The sequence below is a fragment of the Ictalurus furcatus genome, chromosome 10 (genome assembly GCF_023375685.1).
Source record: "Ictalurus furcatus strain D&B chromosome 10, Billie_1.0, whole genome shotgun sequence".
In the NCBI taxonomy this organism is placed as follows: domain Eukaryota; kingdom Metazoa; phylum Chordata; class Actinopteri; order Siluriformes; family Ictaluridae; genus Ictalurus; species Ictalurus furcatus.
In genome coordinates, this window is record NC_071264.1 from 1,373,523 (window position 1) to 1,390,974 (window position 17,452).

A 17,452-nucleotide genomic window follows, 5' to 3' on the forward strand; every position below is an offset into this window, starting at 1 on the left:
AGGAAAACTGCTTTAAGAGTTCAGTTCAGCCTGCAGTCCCTGAGCTGGAGGGTCTGTGGGGCTACAAAACAACATTTACACCTGGTACATTAATGACAATATAAATATTAATTCAAACATCTAAACATGTTAGTGTCAAATCCTGAAATCAGTGTATTGTATTAAAAGGATAGTGTTAAATGTCTGTCTCTGTATTTATAAGTGCATGTTGTGCAGCTATGAATACAAATAGTCCTTATTACATGATGTTTTTTGGCCACAGACCACAAAATAAGAAATCAAGCATCAGCAGAAATCAGTTGGACTCCATATTCAAGGTGTGTGTCTTTTTAAATGTGTGGAACGTGTGTGAGTAGGTTGCTGTTTTTTTTATATTATATATATATATATATATATATATATATATATATATATATATATATATATATATATATATATATATATATATATATATAGTTATGATAATTATTATAATTATAAACTGTTATTAACACTGTGCAGCAGCATTATGGGTAATCAGGCAGAAAATTTATTTTCATAAAATAAAAGCATTTCTCAGTGTGTAACATTATAATATTTAGATGTGTTCCTGTGTGTTTCTAACCAGGAGCTGGAACACAAAGTCATCACTCTGATATAGAAGGAGCTGAGGAGGTTTAGGAAGCTCCTTAGTCCAGATTACCCAGCATGCACTGAGAGGGAGGTGGAGGATGAGGAGGATCTGCACAGTGTCAGAGAGGGAGCGCTGAAGATCACTGCACATCCTGAAGAATATGAACTACACAGATCTCGCTAACACACTGCAGAACAGTAAGAGTTCTGAGTCATGGCTTTATTCCATCAGGATGACTTTAGAGAGAGGAAATAGTTTTAGATATGAACACTTTTAGTTTGAAGTTTGAGTTTAGTATCATGTACAGTATCTCACAAAAGTGAGTACATCCCTCACATTTTTGTAAATATTTGATTATATCTTTTCATGTGACAACACTGAAGAAATGACACTTTGCTATAATGTAAAGTAGTGAGTGTACAGCTTGTGTAACAGTGTAAATTTGCTGTCCCCTCAAAATAACTCAACACGCAGCCATTAATGTCTAAACCGCTGGCAACAAAAGTGAGTACACCCCTAAGTGAAAATGTCCAAATTGGGCCCAATTAACCATTTTCCCTCCCCGGTGTCATGTGACTTAGTGTTACAAGGTCTCAGGTGTGAATGGGGAGCAGGTGTGTTAAATTTGGTGTCATCGCTCTCACACTCCCTCATACTGGTCACTGGAAGTTGAACATGGCACCTCATGGCAAAGAACTCTCTGAGGATCTGAAAAAAAGAATTGTTGCTCTACATAAAGATGGCCTAGGCTATAAGAAGATTGCCAAGACCCTGAAACTGAGCTGCAGCACAGGGGCCAAGACCATACAGTGGTTTAACAGGACAGGTTCTATTCAGAACAGGCCTTGCCATGGTCGACCAAAGAAGTTGAGTGCACATGCTCACGTCATATGCAGAGGTTGTCTTTGGGAAATAGATGAATGAGTGCTGCCAGCATTGCTGCAGAGATTGAAGGCACTGGGGAGCTACAGTTCATTGAGGGAACCATGAATGCCAACATGTACTGTGACATACTGAAGCAGAGCATGATCCCCTCCCTTCAGAGACTGGGCCGCAGGGCAGTATTCCAGCATGATAATCTTGCTAAAGAAGCTGAGGGTGAAGGTGATGGACTGGCCAAGCATGTCTCCAGACCTAAACCCTATTGAGCATCTGTGGGGCATCCTCAAACGGCAGGTGGAGGAGCACAAGGTCTCTAACGTCCACCAGCTCCGTGATGTCATCATGGAGGAGTGGAAGAGGACTCCACTGGCAACCTGTGAAGCTCTGGTGAACTCCATGCCTAAGAGTGTTAAGGCAGTGCTGGAAAATAATGGTGGCCAAAAAAAATATTGACACTTTGGGCCCAATTTGGACATTTTCATTTAGGGGTGTACTCACTTTTGTTGCCAGCGGTTTAGACATTAATGGCTGTGTGTTGAGTTATTTTGAGGGGACAGCAAATTTACACTGTTACACAAGCTGTACACTCACTTTTACTTTACATTGTAGCAAAGTGTCATTTCTTCAGTGCTGTCACATGAAAAGATATAATCAAATATTTACAAAAAATGTGAGGGGTGTACTCACTTTTGTGAGATACTGTACATCTGGTGCTTTTCTGTTCTATTAGTGGTCCAGCTTGTGGTTACTCTGTACAACGGTCCCGTTCCTTCAGTAATATTTACTACATGAATCAGGAATGAACAGCATTCAAAATAATTTTACATTTTAAATGGTGCTCAATGATTTTGCATTAACACATGTTATTACTTTGTTTATTAGAGTCTTTGATGTCTGTGTATCAGCCAAAGCTGAAATCCAACCTGAGAGAGAGGTTTAAAATTATTAATGAAGGAATCTCACAGCATGGAAGCTCAGCACTTCTGAATGAGATCTACACAGATCTCTACATCACAGAGGGTTGGAGTGGAGATGTCAATAATGAACATGAGGTGAGACAGATTGCGACAGTGTCCAGGAGACAGGCAACACAGGAGAAACCCGTCAAATGTAATGACCTCTTTAAAGGCAAGTCAATCAGAAGTGTGCTGACTAAAGGAGTTGCTGGAATTGGAAAAACAGTCTCTGTGCAGAAGTTCATTCTGGACTGGGCTGAAGGAAAAGCAAATCAGGACGTCTTTCTCATGTTTCCACTTCCCTTTAGAGAGCTGAATTTGATGAAGCAGGAAAATCTCAGTCTGATGAATCTTCTCAATCATTTTTTCCCAGAAATGGGAAAACTAGAATTATTAGACTGTGACTCTAACAAAGTGGTGTTGATCTTTGATGGTCTGGATGAGTGTCGACTTCCTCTAAATTTCAAGAAGAATGAGAGATTATGTGATGTGACAGAGTCATCCTCAGTGGATGTGCTGCTGACAAACCTCATCAAGGGGAATCTGCTTCCCTCTGCTCTTCTCTGGATAACCTCTCGACCAGGAGCAGCCAATCAGATCCCTCCTGACTGTGTAGACCAGGTAACAGAGGTACGAGGGTTCAGTGATCCTCAGAAAGAGGAGTACTTCAGGAAGAGGATCAGTGATCAGAGCCTGGCTGATAAAATAATCACACACATGAAGTCTTCCAGAAGCCTCTACATCATGTGCCACATCCCAATCTTCTGCTGGATCTCAGCCACTGTTCTAGAGAGAATGTTGGGTGAAGCAGAGAGTGGAGAGATCCCCAAGACTCTGACTCAAATGTTCACACACTTCCTGATCATTCAGACCAAACACAAGGACCAAAAGTACCACCAGAAATGTGACCCTGATCCTCAGCAGACCAGAGAGAGTATCATGGCACTGGGAAAACTGGCTTTCCACCAGCTGGAGAAAGGAAACCTGATCTTTTATGAGGAAGACTTGAGAGAGTGTGGCATTGATGTCAGAGAAGTGTCAGTGTACTCAGGAGTGTGTACCCAAATCTTCAGAGAGGAGTTTGTGCTTCACCTAGGGAAGGTGTTCAGCTTTGTACATTTGAGTGTTCAGGAGTTTCTTGCTGCTTTATTTGTCTTTTTGTCTTATATCTTTAAAACAAGAAATGTGTTAATGGAGCAGAATCCTAGAACTTTAAAGTTCTTCAGAAATCCAACCATGCCTGATTTCCTCAGGAGTGCAGTGGACAAGGCCTTACAGAGTGAGAATGGACACCTTGACCTGTTCCTCCGCTTCCTTCTGGGTCTCTCACTGGGGTCCAGTCAGACTCTCTTACGAGACTTAATGCCACAGACAGGAAGCAGCTCTCACAGCAAACAGGAAACAGTCAAGTACATCAAGGAGAAGATCAGGGAGAATCCATCTCCAGAGAAATCCATCAATCTGTTCCACTGTCTGAATGAACTGAATGATCATTCTCTTGTGCAGGAAGTACAAACTTATCTGAACAGAGGAGGTTACAGTCGTCTCAGTGGAACCAGACTCTCTCCTGCTCAGTGGTCAGCTCTGGTGTTTGTGTTACTGAACTCAGAACAGGAGCTGGATGTGTTTAATTTGAGGAAATATGACCCATCAGAGGAATGTCTTCTGAAGCTGCTGCCAGTGGTCAAAGCCTCCCAAAAAGCTGAGTGAGTGTTTTTTTATTTATGAATGTATTACTGCATGGTTTGTTATTTTAATACAACACTGAACTGCACTGATTGGATTAATGCTCGTTAATAGTTACTCTAATCATCTTTAAACAAACCTCTGGTACTTTTACAGAAGATTGTTTCACTTTTTACATTAACACGTTATGTCTGCACTGAAGGACACATGTGGGAAAGAATAAGGACACTTTCACACCTACCTTGTTTGATTTGGACTTTCAAACTTTCAAACTTTCTCTTTGGATCTGTTTGGACGTATGTAAACACTCCACCTGCACTCGGATCCACACCAAATAACTGATCCAGTGTCTATTTAAAATTGGATGTCTTGAGGTGACAGATTTGTAATTGTACAAGCACAGAGAACAACACACACTGACTGCTTTACTTGCTCTATAAAATTCATACAACATATAACCAGAGTTGGGTGTAAAGCCTTACTTTAATCTAATGACTTTTTCTGATAATACAGTAATGTAATGCATTACATTTTACAATTATTACAAATAATTCTCCACTTGGAACGGTTTGTCACTACGTAACTGAACATCAGTAAAAGAAGACCACCTGTAATTTTATATCTTCAGTGTCACGAAATGGAGGCTGAGACCGAAGTAAGTGTAGGTATGGCAGTTTAATTAAACAAAGTCTAAGGATTAGGCAGAAGTCAACAGTCAAAGACATGCAGAGGTCAGGTGATCAGGCAAACAGGCAAAACTAGGCAGGGTTTATCTCCAAACCGCTGCGTGAGGAGAGCTCCTACACCTGTCTCTGATGCATCAACCTCTACACCGAAGGGCTTGGAAGGGTCCAGGTGCTTAATGATGGGAGCTGTGGAGAAGGCCTCCTTGAGCTGATTTAATGCTGTTTGGGTGGCTGTATTCCAGGACAATCATTTTGGCTTGCCTCTCAGCAGGGATGTTAAAGGATGTGCAATGGAGCTGAAACCCCTGATAGAATGTCGGTAGACATTGGCAAAGCCTAGAAATTGTTGTAACTCCCTGACTGTTTGCGGAGTGGGCCACTCCACCACCGCCTGTACCTTCCCTTGGTCCATGGGGACCCCCTCAGGGCTAATGATATAGCCCAGGAACGAGATAGTGTGCTGAGGGAATTCGTACTTCTCTGCTTTTACATACAGCTGGTGCTTAAGGAGCCTTTGCAGCACTTGATGGACATGGCAGACATGTTCTCCAGGAGAACTTGAATATATGAAAATGACGTTGATGTAGGTGATTACGTTGCGACCCAGCATGTCCCTTAGGATGTCATTGATCAAACACTGGAACATTGAGGGGGAGCTAGAGAACCGATACGGCATGACCAAGTATTCATAGTGACCTGATGTGATACTGAAGGCCGTCTTCCACTCATACTCATACTCTTCACACTCACACTCATACTCTTGGATACGAACCAGGTTGTATGCACTGCAAAGGTCCAGTTTTGTGAAGATACTAGCTGATCGGTGTTGTTCTAGTGCTACTGGTACCCGGGGCAGAGGGTAGCGATACTTAATAGAACATTGGTTGAGGCCCCGGTAATCTGGAGCGGCCTGAGACCACCTTCTTTTTTCTCCACAAAGAAGAAACCTGCTGATGCAGTGGATGTAGAGGGTCTGATGTAGCCTTGCTGGAGTGCCTCTTGAATGTATTCCTCCATAGCTTGTTGTTCTATCTGTGATAAGGGATACACCAGCCCTCGAGGTGGATTGGCTCCGGGGAGCAACTGGATAGCACAGTCATATGGTCAATGTGGAGGTAGTCCACTGGCCTTCTCTTTGCTGAAAACCTCCAAGAGGTCCTGATATTCAGGTGTAACTTGAACTGGAGCGGGTTGGTCAGAGCTTTCGATGGATGTGGCCTCCAGCGGAACTACTGGAGTAGGTAGACAGTGTGCAAGGCAATGATTACACCAGTGTGTGATTTGTTTTTTAGTACATGAAATGCATGGGTTATGCTGTTCCAACCAGGGGAGACCTAGGATGATGGGATGTCTGGCAGATACTGTGACATAGAAAACGATGGTTTCTCTGTGTAGTGCGCTGGCCTGAAGAATGAGAGGTTCTGTGCAATGTGATATGTATCCCTTCCCAATTGGGACTCCATCAATGGCTTGGATCTTTTGTGGCTGTTGTAACAGACGAACAGGGATGTTGAACTGGTGAACAGTCTCTTGATCTATGAAATTCCCCGCCGCTCTGGAATAAATCAATGCTTCTAGCACACAAGACACCCTTGAGTATTCAACAATGACTGGTAGAACGAATGCAGGCTGAGAGACTATCTGGGATAACTGAGATGAACTCACCCTTGGATGGTGGGGTTTAGTGTCCCCGATATCCACGGTGTCCCGACGAGACCTGAGAGGGCACTGTCGGATGAGATGGTTCTCTTTCCACAGTAAAAGCAACGAAACTCTCAACTGCACTCCTCTCTCTTCTCCTCGCTGAGCCACGCAGGCCCCAGCTGCAATTGTCCCACGTCCCAACTGTTCCAAAGAAGAGATGGACTCGCCACCTTGCTCCCATACGGCCGTAGCCCAGAAGAGAGCCTTACCGGTTAAGAGCTCCATAAAATGGGTGACCTTACGAGTCTCCGGCAAGACTGGATAGCTAGCAAAGAAAAAGGAGCATTGCAAAAGGAAACCTTTACATTGTGCTGGATCCCCGGCATACTTCTCCGGTGCCGGTATCGGAGGAAACTGAGCATGAGTTGGCATGACGACCGGCATGGGCTGGGAAAGACGAGTGACCTGCTCAGTCAAATAGGCTAGCTATTGGTGGTGTTCACTCATCAGCCGTCCGTGGGCATCGACACCTTGTCGCCACTCCAGCTTACCTGCTGCTTCCATGTGGAGGTGAAGTGGTCTGTCACGAAATGGAGACCGAAGCAAGTGCAGGTATGGCAGTTTAATCAAACAAAGTCCAAGGATTAGGCAGAAATCAATAGTCAAAGACATGCAGAGGTCAGGCGATCAGGCAAACAGGCAAAACTAGGCAGGGCAGAGGATCTAGGTCAAGAGAGTAAACAAAGGTCAAAGATCAGATAAGTAAACATGAAATAAGGCTTAGACATATGACAGAGACTAGGCAGCTGAACATAATACTTCACAAAGTCCTGGTGTTTGAACAGTCTCTTATATAGCGTGGAGTGAGTGAGTATGAGATTGGCAACAGGTGTGTGTGATTAGAATTCTGGAGAAGGTGAACGTGTGTGTGGGAAGTGTAGTCGTCTGCGTCCATGTTTGTAGTTGGTGGTGCATCCTGGGAAATGGAGTTGCTGGTTTTCTGTGATATGACATTCATTGAAAGGAGGCGAGATCAATCAGACAGCGTTTTACAGGAAAATATGTGGAAATACTCGTTTCTTATTGGCTGACAGCTCTCAGTTCTGCCAAACACTAGGTCACAGTCAGTGTGAGGACATACGGCGATTATTATTATTTTTTAAAACCAGTAAATCAGTTGAAACTGGAACACTAACATCCTCGGATGCTGAGCAGGAAAACAAGGGGTGTAAATGTCTATATGAGTTCCAGTTTACGTGAACATGATATGAGCAGAGCAGAAGGAAATATAATGTACTCTGCATGGCACTGTAGCAGCTAAGCCCATACAATGATAGCTTAGCTGTGCCTCCCCTTGGCTAGTGACACCAAATTAGCCTAGTTATGAAAGTTTTATATTTTATCAGTCTGGTAGTCCTACAAACAGTGACAACACCCGAGGCAAGTTTTATGATAAATCCAACTTTTTCTGATCATGTCATACATTGACATGTGCTAAAATTAGTGAAAGAACTATGAGTTTCACTTTGTAGTGTATTTTTGTGAGTTTGACAGGTTTTGAAAGTAACGTGAATGTAAAGTAATTAGTAATCTGATGACTTTTTACATGCAGTAATCAGTAATGTAATCAGATTACAATTTTAAAGTAGTAATTAGTAATCTGTAGTGGATTACTTTTTTGAGTAACTTACCCAGCACTGCATATAACTCACCGTTGTCACGTATCGTGGCGGAGATAGGACGGATGCAAGTGCAGTATGAACAGTTGTTTATTTTAAAAAAGAGACAGGCAGACAAATCCAAAACGTGATCCATAAACGTAATCCAAAACAGGCGAAGGTCAGGTGATCGGCAAACGGGCATACACAGGGTTAAACATGAATCAAGGTCGTGGTCACGGAAAACAGGGTCGATAAACAAAACGAGAAACATGAACTATGACGAGGAACTGGGAGCGGATAACCCAGCGTGAACTAACTCTAAACATGGAACGTGACTATGACTACTATACGAACTAATCTAACTCTATGATAATCTTCCGCGTTGTGTGCTGGGAGGCGCGCGGTATATATGTGGACATGATCAGCGTCTAAACTGCTAGCAGCTAAGGGCAATACAGACACATGTGAAATCCCAGCCAATGACAGAACAGGGAGGAGACATGACAGAAACATAAACAAAACACACGTGTCCAGATGTCACTACTGTCAACAATGGAAAAGCAGGTGCTCGCGCATTCGCGCTTAGAGCACGCTGCTTCAAGGGTCATGATATCATGATAGAACCCCCCCCAAAGACACTCCCCTCGGAGTGCCATGAGTCATCCCATTTCATTGGCGGCCCCGGCCCCCTGGGCTGAATGTCCCAAGCAGAGCCAGGAAACTGCACAGTGTTCTTGGCGGCGCAGGGAAGCGGAGTGACGTCCCTGGCTGAACAGGGAGGCAGAGTAACGGCCACAGCCAGGCAGACAGGCTGAGCGATGTCCTCGGCGGAGCACAGCCGACCACAGCCAACCACGACCACAGCCGAGCAGGCAGGCTGAGTGAAGTCCTTGGCGGAGCATGAAGGCAGAGCAACGACCACAGCCGGGCAGACAGGCTGAGCAACGACCACAGCCGGGCAGACAGGCTGGGCGAAGTCCTCAGCGGAGCATGAAGGCAGAGCGACGACCACAGCAGGGCAGGCAGGCTGAGCGAAGTCCTCGGCGGAGCATGAAAGCGGAGCGACATTCACAACAGGGCAGGTGGGCTGAGTGAAGTCCTCGGCGGAGCATGAAGGCAGAGCGACGTCCTTGGCGGAGCAGGAAAGCAGAGCGACGTCCTTGGCCGAACAGGGAAACAGAGCGCTGTACTCAGCAAAGCAGGGAAGCAGGGCGACGTCCTCGTCAAAGCATGAAAGCGGAGCGACGTCCCTGGCTGAACTGGAAGGCAGAGCGACATCCTCGGCTGAACAGGAAGGCAGAGCGACGTCCTCGGCTGAGCAGGAAGGCAGAGCGACGTCCTTGGCTGAGCAGGAAGGCAGAGCGACGTACTCAGCGGAGCCTGCAAGCTGAACTTGGCTGGTCATGTCAGCAGACTGGGATGTGAGCAGAGCTTGGTTGTCCGTGTCAACAGACACTTGGTTGTGCATGTCAGCAGACGTGGACATGAGCAGAGTTTGGTTGTCCCCGTCAGCTGACTTGGGCGTGAACATAACTTGGTTGGTTGGGTCATCAGATGGGAACATGAGCAGAGCTTGGTTATTTGTTTCAACAGACACTTGGTTGTGCATGTCAGCAGACATGGATGTGAGCAGAACTTGGCTGTGCGTGTCAGCAGATTCGGGCATGAGCAGAACTTGGCTGTGCGTGTCAGCAGATTCGGGCATGAGCAGACCTTGGCTGTGTGTGTCAGCAGACTCGGGCTTTGGCAGAACTAGGGTGGTCGTGTCGGTAGTCTTGGGCATGGGCTGAACTTGGGTGACCGGGACGGTAGACTTGGGCGTGGGCTGAACTTGGGCGACCGGGTCGGTAGACTCGGGCTTGAGCAGAACGTGGTCAGCCGTGTCGTTAGACTTGGGCATGAGCAGAACTTGGTCGGCCGTATCAGTAGACTCAGGCGTGAGCAGAACTTGGTCGGCCATATCAGTAGACTCAGGTGTGAGCAGAACTTGGTCGGCCATATCAGTAGACCTGGGCTTGAGCAGAACGTGGTTGGCCGTATCAGTAAACTTGGGTGTGAGCAGAATGTGGTCAGCCATGTCAGTACACTTGGGCGTGAGCAGAACTTGGTTGTTAGGCTTAGATATTAGCGGAACTTGGTCAACTGGATCAGCAGGCTTGAATGTGACATCAGGAACTTGAGACTTGACTTGGACTTCAGAGACTGGAGACTTGACTTGGACCTCAGGGACTTGAGACTTGACTTGGACTTGGACCTCAGGGACTTGAGACTTGACTTGGATTTCAGAGACTTGAGACTTGACTTGGACTTCAGAGACTGGAGACTTGACTTGGACTTCAGAGACTAGAGACTTGACTTGGACTTGGACCTCAGGGACTTGAGACTTGACTTGGATTTCAGAGACTTGAGACGTGACTTGGACTTGGACCTCAGGGTTGAGCTCTTGTGCTGGAGCCTCCCTGTTGACCTCTAGCTGGAGCTTGGCAGGTGAGCCCACCTCGGGGGTCTCAGGTTCGAGCTCTGAGGTTGCCAGGTTAACCTCCGGCTGGGGCTCTGATGCTGGGGCCGCCCTGTTGACCACTAGCTGGAGCTCGGCAGGTGAGCCCACCTCGTGGGTCTCAGGTTCGAGCTCTGAGGTCGCCAGGTTCACCTCAGGCTGGACCCCTGAGCTGAGACCTCCCCATAGGTCTCATGCTAGAGCTCTGAGGCTGCCATGTGGACCTCTGGCTGGAGCTCGGCGGGTGAGACCTCCTCGTGGGTCTCAGGTTCGAGCTCTGAGGTCGCCAGGTTCACCTCCGGCTGGGGCTCAGGTGCTGAGACCTCCGACGGGCGCTCCGAGGTCACCCTGTTGACCCCGGGCTGGATCTCTGCACGGGCTCGCCAGTGGAGTTTCTTATGCTCCCGCCAGCTGTTCTTGAAGCATTCATGAGAGCAGTAGAATGCTTCCTGGAGACCCAGTTTTTTGCAGGTAGGGCATTGTAGCTTGGTCTCCCTCCTGCAGCCCTCAGACATGCATGTTGGTGCCACCTCCTCCACGTTGGCTGGAACCTGAAGTGGATCGGTGGAGGCTGACCTGTCAATCCCCTTATAATAGAGGTTAAAGGGCAGGTCAGGCTGGGGCTGTCCATTGACTCTCCACCCCAGTAAATCCAGACCATGAAGCTGCCCTGGTTGCGTGAACTCCTCCATAAAAAGTTCTGCAAATTGAGTGACATCCTGGAGAGCAGAGGACCCAGTGCTCACCAGCTGCTCCGCCCAGTCACGGGCCGGATAGCAAAACCTGGACACCAAGAACCCGATCCACTGTCTCTTAGTAGGCTTGGGATACGCCAGGCTGCAGAAATATTCCTGGCAGTTGAAGAGGAACTCCAGCGGGTAGCTCCCCAATCCCACTGTCTCTGGCGGCAGTTCAACGGCGTACCGCTGAGGGAACTGCACGGACAAGAAATGCGGCCAGTAATCCGAACGTTTCCCGATAAGGTATTGTCCTGCTACTCCCATCGTAGCGTGATGTCTCCCTTGTCCTCCTGCTGCATCCATGTTAGGGCGGAAGATTCTGTCACGTATCGTGACGGAGCAGAGATAGGACGGATGCAAGTGCAGTATGAACAGTTGTTTATTTTAAAAGAGAGACAGGCAGACAAATGCAAAACGTGATCCATAAACGTAATCCAAAACAGGCGAAGGTCAGGCGATCGGCAAACAGGCATACACAGGGTTAAACATGAATCAAGGTCGTGGTCACGGAAAACAGGGTCGATAAACAAAACGAGAAACATGAACTATGACGAGGAACTGGGAGCGGATAACCCAGCGTGAACTAACTCTAAACATGGAACGTGACTATGACTACTATACGAACTAATCTAACTCTATGATAATCTTCCGCGTTGTGTGCTGGGAGGCGCGCGGTATATATGTGGACATGATCAGCATCTAAACTGCTAGCAGCTGAGGGCAATACAGACACATGTGAAATCCCAGCCAATGACAGAACAGGGAGGAGACATGACAGAAACATAAACAAAACACACGTGTCCAAATGTCACTACTGTCAACAATGGAAAAGCAGCTGCTCGCGCATTCACGCTTAGAGCACGCTGCTTCAAGGGAAAATCATGGCAACTGTAAAGTATGTCTAGTGTTGGTATGTTATTAACTGGTAGTGTAGAGTTCAGTAATTCTTTATTTTCAGTAATAAAGTGCACTATATCTGCATTGTTGGTTGTAGAACTTTGAACACAGTTCAGAGTGTGTTGTTTGTAGGCTGCTCACTCTCACATGTGTGTTATGTACATGACCTAATGGTCTTATAATAAATTGTAGCTGAGAGATTATGGTGTGTAGAAAGACATCCCTGCTCCTGTAAATGTGCTGATGTGGTGTCCTGTTCTCTGATTTCTGTGTGTGAGAGAAACACACATGTTTAGGTTACATGTTCACTTTAGCTGTATTATGGCTTTTATGTATTATGTGTTTGAGATCAGTGTTCTGATATTTAATTTCTCTTCCAGGCTGTGGAAGTGTGATCTGACAGAGGAAAGCTGTAGAGGTCTGTCCTCAGTTCTCAGCTCAAACTCCTCCAGACTGAGAGAACTGAACCTGAGTAACAATAAACTGCAGGATTCAGGAGTGAAGCTGCTTTCTGCTGGACTGCAGAATCCAAACTGTACACTGGAGATACTGAGGTACACACACACGCATACATGCACGCACACAGGACAGATTATTACTTTACCACCAAATATTAAATACAGAATTGATTATGTGTGTTTTTATGTAGCTGTAAATTTTAGAATATTTTAGAGCTTCATTAAACCCAAAAAATTCAGGGTTATTTTTTCTACCTAAACACTGGGTTGAGCCTTTTGGGTCATTTAACTGGGTTATTTTCTCAGTCTTGGATATTTTTAGGTAGTTTTTTCACACGGACAAACTGTTTATTTTAAGAAACAAGGTTCGTATCAATATATTTATCCATAAAACCATTACTGTACACTAGAAAAAGCAACAATATGCGATAACAGTCCAGCTTACATAATATTAAATGCACCACTATCTTCGTTAGCTTTGGCTTACTTGTTTGTAATGCCCACTGGATCGTAAGTTGGTTACTCGGTTTTGAACGTTTCCTTTGATCAAAATCTGACGTTTTCATCTTAAATATATAAGTTCAGTCATTTACTTCAAAGTCCATATATAAAAACCATTTTAGCAGCTCTAGCAAAACATTTCTGAACACCTTGTGTATAAATATAGGAGATACCATGTTGACATATTTGTTTATAGTGTGGTGTATTTGACATTTTCAAAGGGTCAAAATAACTATGAAAATATTATTTCAATTGAATGTAATGTAATGTAATGTAATTGAATTGAATTTATGCAATAAAATTTACCCAGCATTTTTGTAAACATGAAACCATCCCTAGCATTGAAAAACAACCCATTTCCTCGGTTAAAATTAACAACCCAACCTGATGGGTTAGTTTAGCCCAAAATGTGTTCTGTCCTATATTTGCCCAGCTGTTGGGCTCAAAATAACCCAATTTGAGTTGTTTTTAACTCAGTGTTTTTAGAGTGTAGTGGTTTATAATGTTTAGTGGTTTAAGTCTGTTGTCACAGATTCAGCCAGCATACTATCAATACCAGGTCCTTCAGCTCCACCTACCCATTCACAATGATGAATAAACTAAATGGATGAAAGAGCCTGAGATCCATTGACTGAACTGGCACCACTGCCGCTTCCGCCTCCCAACTCTTCTTTGCCAATCATGTCAGCCAGTCCAATGGCCCAACCAGGGACCTTCTCTGGCACGGTGGAAAATTGCTGCAGATTCCTGTTACAATGTACCCCGATTTAAAACATACAGGGCCAAGACTGCCTGTATCAGGGGTGTCAAACTCATTTTCACCCTCCATGGGCCACATTAACAGTATGAATGTAACAAAATGCAATGTCATTTAAAATAAATTAAACTACACCTTATTATATTGTTAAATAACTGTTACTGTATTTATTATGTATTCAACTTACAAATATTACATATGCATTTGCACAGATGTAAAGATAAATGTTCAGTTTGAAACCCACATTACTTGAATCAGTGTTCAAACTATATAAGCAAATAAAGAAAAATATTATAAACAAGTTATGATATTAACCCTTAACTTCATTCAGAACTTTTTTCAACACAGTTAAGTTGGGGGGAGAACTATGGCACAACCTACATGTATTACAGAAGTAGCATTTTACAAAATGAACAACAACAATGAGGTGATACTGCCTGTCCTTGAACACATCAAGTAGATCCGTCCTCACCCTGAGACACCATCTCACACACATCCTCATTCATAGATCATGTTCTGGAAATAACCCAAATAACACAAAACAAAAAATAACCCAAATAACACAAAACAAAATGCAAGCACAATCATTAAATTATACACATATTCTACTGTTCTTAGTCTTGGTTTAAATGCATTCTATTTTAATTCAGGTTTTTAAAAATGCTTACCTATGTTTTCTGGCCGGATGTCTGACACTGTTTTCCCCTGGCCAGAGTGTCGATGTCTGGTTTTAGGTCTTGTGCTGAGGCAATCTGCAAAACAGCGTGGAGGTTGTCATCGGTAATGCGTGATCTGTGCTTGGTCTTGTTTAAATTCATTATTGAAAACATCTGTTTGCACAGATAGGTGCTCCCAAACATGGACAGAATACGAGCAGCATGAAGTCGGAGCTGTGGCATCAAACCAGGGGGCAGTAGATGGTAAAAGTCCTCGATTGTAGCATCCTGGAACTTGGCTCTTAGGCCACTATCAGTTTGAAGCTCAATTAACTCCATCTGAAGGTTATGGGGCGCACTGCAGACGTCGGATTGGCAAAGATGTCAAAACCCGAGTACTGCGCTTTAAAGTCACAGAAGCGCCGATCAAACTCATTTATTAACCGGTTCAGTTTGGTAGTCAACCGAGCACATGAAAAAGCACCAGGAACTGAGATGATCTGACAAATAGGAAAGTGGGCAAGATTGTCCTGCTCCACCTGACACTTCCAGAGGTCGAGTTTACGCTGGAAAGCTGTGATCATGTCGGACATCTGTGTGATGACTTGTTTATGTCCCTGCAGTTTCTGATTCAGCTGAGCCAGATACTCGGTTAAGTCACATAACATAGCAAAGTCACACAGCCAGTTTGGATCTGATAGTTCAGACAAGGGTTTTCCTTTGCTCTGCATGAAAAGAGCAATTTCTTCTCTCAGCTCAAAAAATCGTTTGAGTACTTTGCTCCTACTCAGCCACCTTACTTCTGTATGGTATGGCATATCTCCATGCTCTGAGCCCCCCTCCTGCAATTACAGCTGGAACTGGCGGTGATTCAGACCACGCGCCCGAATAAAGTTCACTGTTTTCATGACCGTGGTCATAATATCATCCAGCTCCAGAACCTTTCCACACAGAGCTTCTTGATGGATAATGCAGTGATACGTAATCAGGGGCGTGTGACAGTTACTTTTTTGCAATTTCTCCTTCATTAGTCCAACCAAGCCTGTTTTTCCTCCACACATCGCAGATGCACCATCTGTAGTTAGTTCCACCAACTTTTCCCACGGCAATTTATTTTTACTTACAGACTTCTCCACTGCATCAAAAATGTCCCGGCCCGTTGTGGTCCCATGCATGGCAGCTACATCCAAGAGCTCCTCAGTGACAGAGAGGTCCGGCTTCACGCCTCTAATAAAAATGGATAGATACGCTGTATCCATGTTGTCTGTGCTTTCATCCACAGCTAATGAAAAAGCTAGACAGCTGCGTGTCCCTTTGGCCAGCTGTGTTGCTAAATTTCCCACTAATTCCTTAACTCGGTCCGTGATGGTGTTTCTTGACAAACTGATATTTTGAAAAGTTTGTATCTGGTTGGGACACACCTGCTCACACACCTTTAGCATGCACTGCTTCAAAAATGCACCCTCTGAAAAAGACTTTGAAGCTCGGACGATTTCCTTCGCCACAATAAAATTAGCTTTCACTGTTATATCGTTTTTGGCTGTAGCTTTTGTGAGCACATTCTGCTGCGACTGCAGTTTGCCTTTTAATTCTGCTGCAATTCTTTGTTTTTCTTGGAGGCTAAATAGACCATACTTAGCTCCATGTTTGATGACAAAATGCCGACATAGATTGTACTCTTTCACGACTGACACACTCATAACACACAAGACTTACTGGTTTTTCACCTTGAAGTACAAACATGTATTCATTCTCCCATCGTTCATGAAACTGCCTTCCTTGTGCATCAATTTTTCTCTTCTTGGACATGTTGAGGTTAATTAGTGGAGATTTCCCAGTTTCAAATCGTCTTGACGTGACTTTGTTGCAGATGTAGTTTATGTGGCCCTCAGTATGATTTTTTTTGGAAAGGCGGAAAGGCCTACACTACCCATAATCCTCGACCACTGATCATTTTTGTCACGCCCCTAGGCATCTGATACTGACACAAAAGGGACCCTTCCACGTCTGTATGAAATAGCTCTGGGTTCTCAATTGACTCCAATGTAAACCTGTCAGCGGCGGTAAGAGATGCTTAGAGCAGAGGCTACAGCCGTCCATTCACTCCAATAATAACCCGATCACGGCGATATATGATGCTATCAGACGCCTAGGGGCTGGACAAATCGTCGGTATTTTACGAGTTGGGAATGAGAACAGCAAAAACGTATGTTAAGACAATCATGCACCTATCACGTTCTCGTGGGCCAGATAAAATGCCGTGGCGGGCCACATTTGGACCGCGGGCCTTGAGTTTGACACATGTGGCCTATATCATGTCTCTGCTCACAGGACGAGCCTCCAATGGGCTCAAACTATCTGGTATTAAGATAATCCACTCAACAGCTCCCTCAAAGACTTCGTCACACATTTCCAGGAGGTTTTTGGTCAGACCAGCCACAATGTTTCAGTTCATGATCAATTCTATCATCTCTGTCAGGGAAGATCCACTGTTGTAGATTGCACCATCCAATTCCGCACCCTAGCGGCTGCTAGTGGTTGGAATAAGGTGGCCCTGATAACAGGGATAACAGGGATAACAGGTCCTAATAATAAGGGATTTTTTCCTAATCTGAGGTTACAACTGGCAGTTTATGATGATACCCTGGGTTTCTTCCAACGATCCATCCGGGTCTCTCCCAACGATCCATCCGGGTCTCTCAACGCATCTCAGCCTGCCAACTAGAGAATATACGGCAGCCCTTCTCACCAGATGTTCCACTCGCCACTCCAACAACCCCTGCCATCGAACCTATGCTGGTGGACTCTTTCCATCTAT

General features: G+C 44.9%; 1 protein-coding gene across 1 annotated transcript in view; it reads left to right on the top strand.

Moving 5' to 3' along the window:
• The first annotated feature begins 702 nt into the window (after positions 1-702).
• The window catches only part of LOC128613851 (NLR family CARD domain-containing protein 3-like), a 33,602-nt gene continuing 16,852 nt past the window's right edge, over positions 703-17,452 (top strand). Inside the window, exons 1-3 of the mRNA XM_053634986.1 lie at positions 703-810; positions 2,378-4,157; positions 12,643-12,816. Of these exons, the coding sequence (XP_053490961.1) occupies positions 774-810; positions 2,378-4,157; positions 12,643-12,816 (1,991 nt within the window). The 5' untranslated portion in view covers positions 703-773. The remainder of the gene's footprint in view (positions 811-2,377; positions 4,158-12,642; positions 12,817-17,452) is intronic.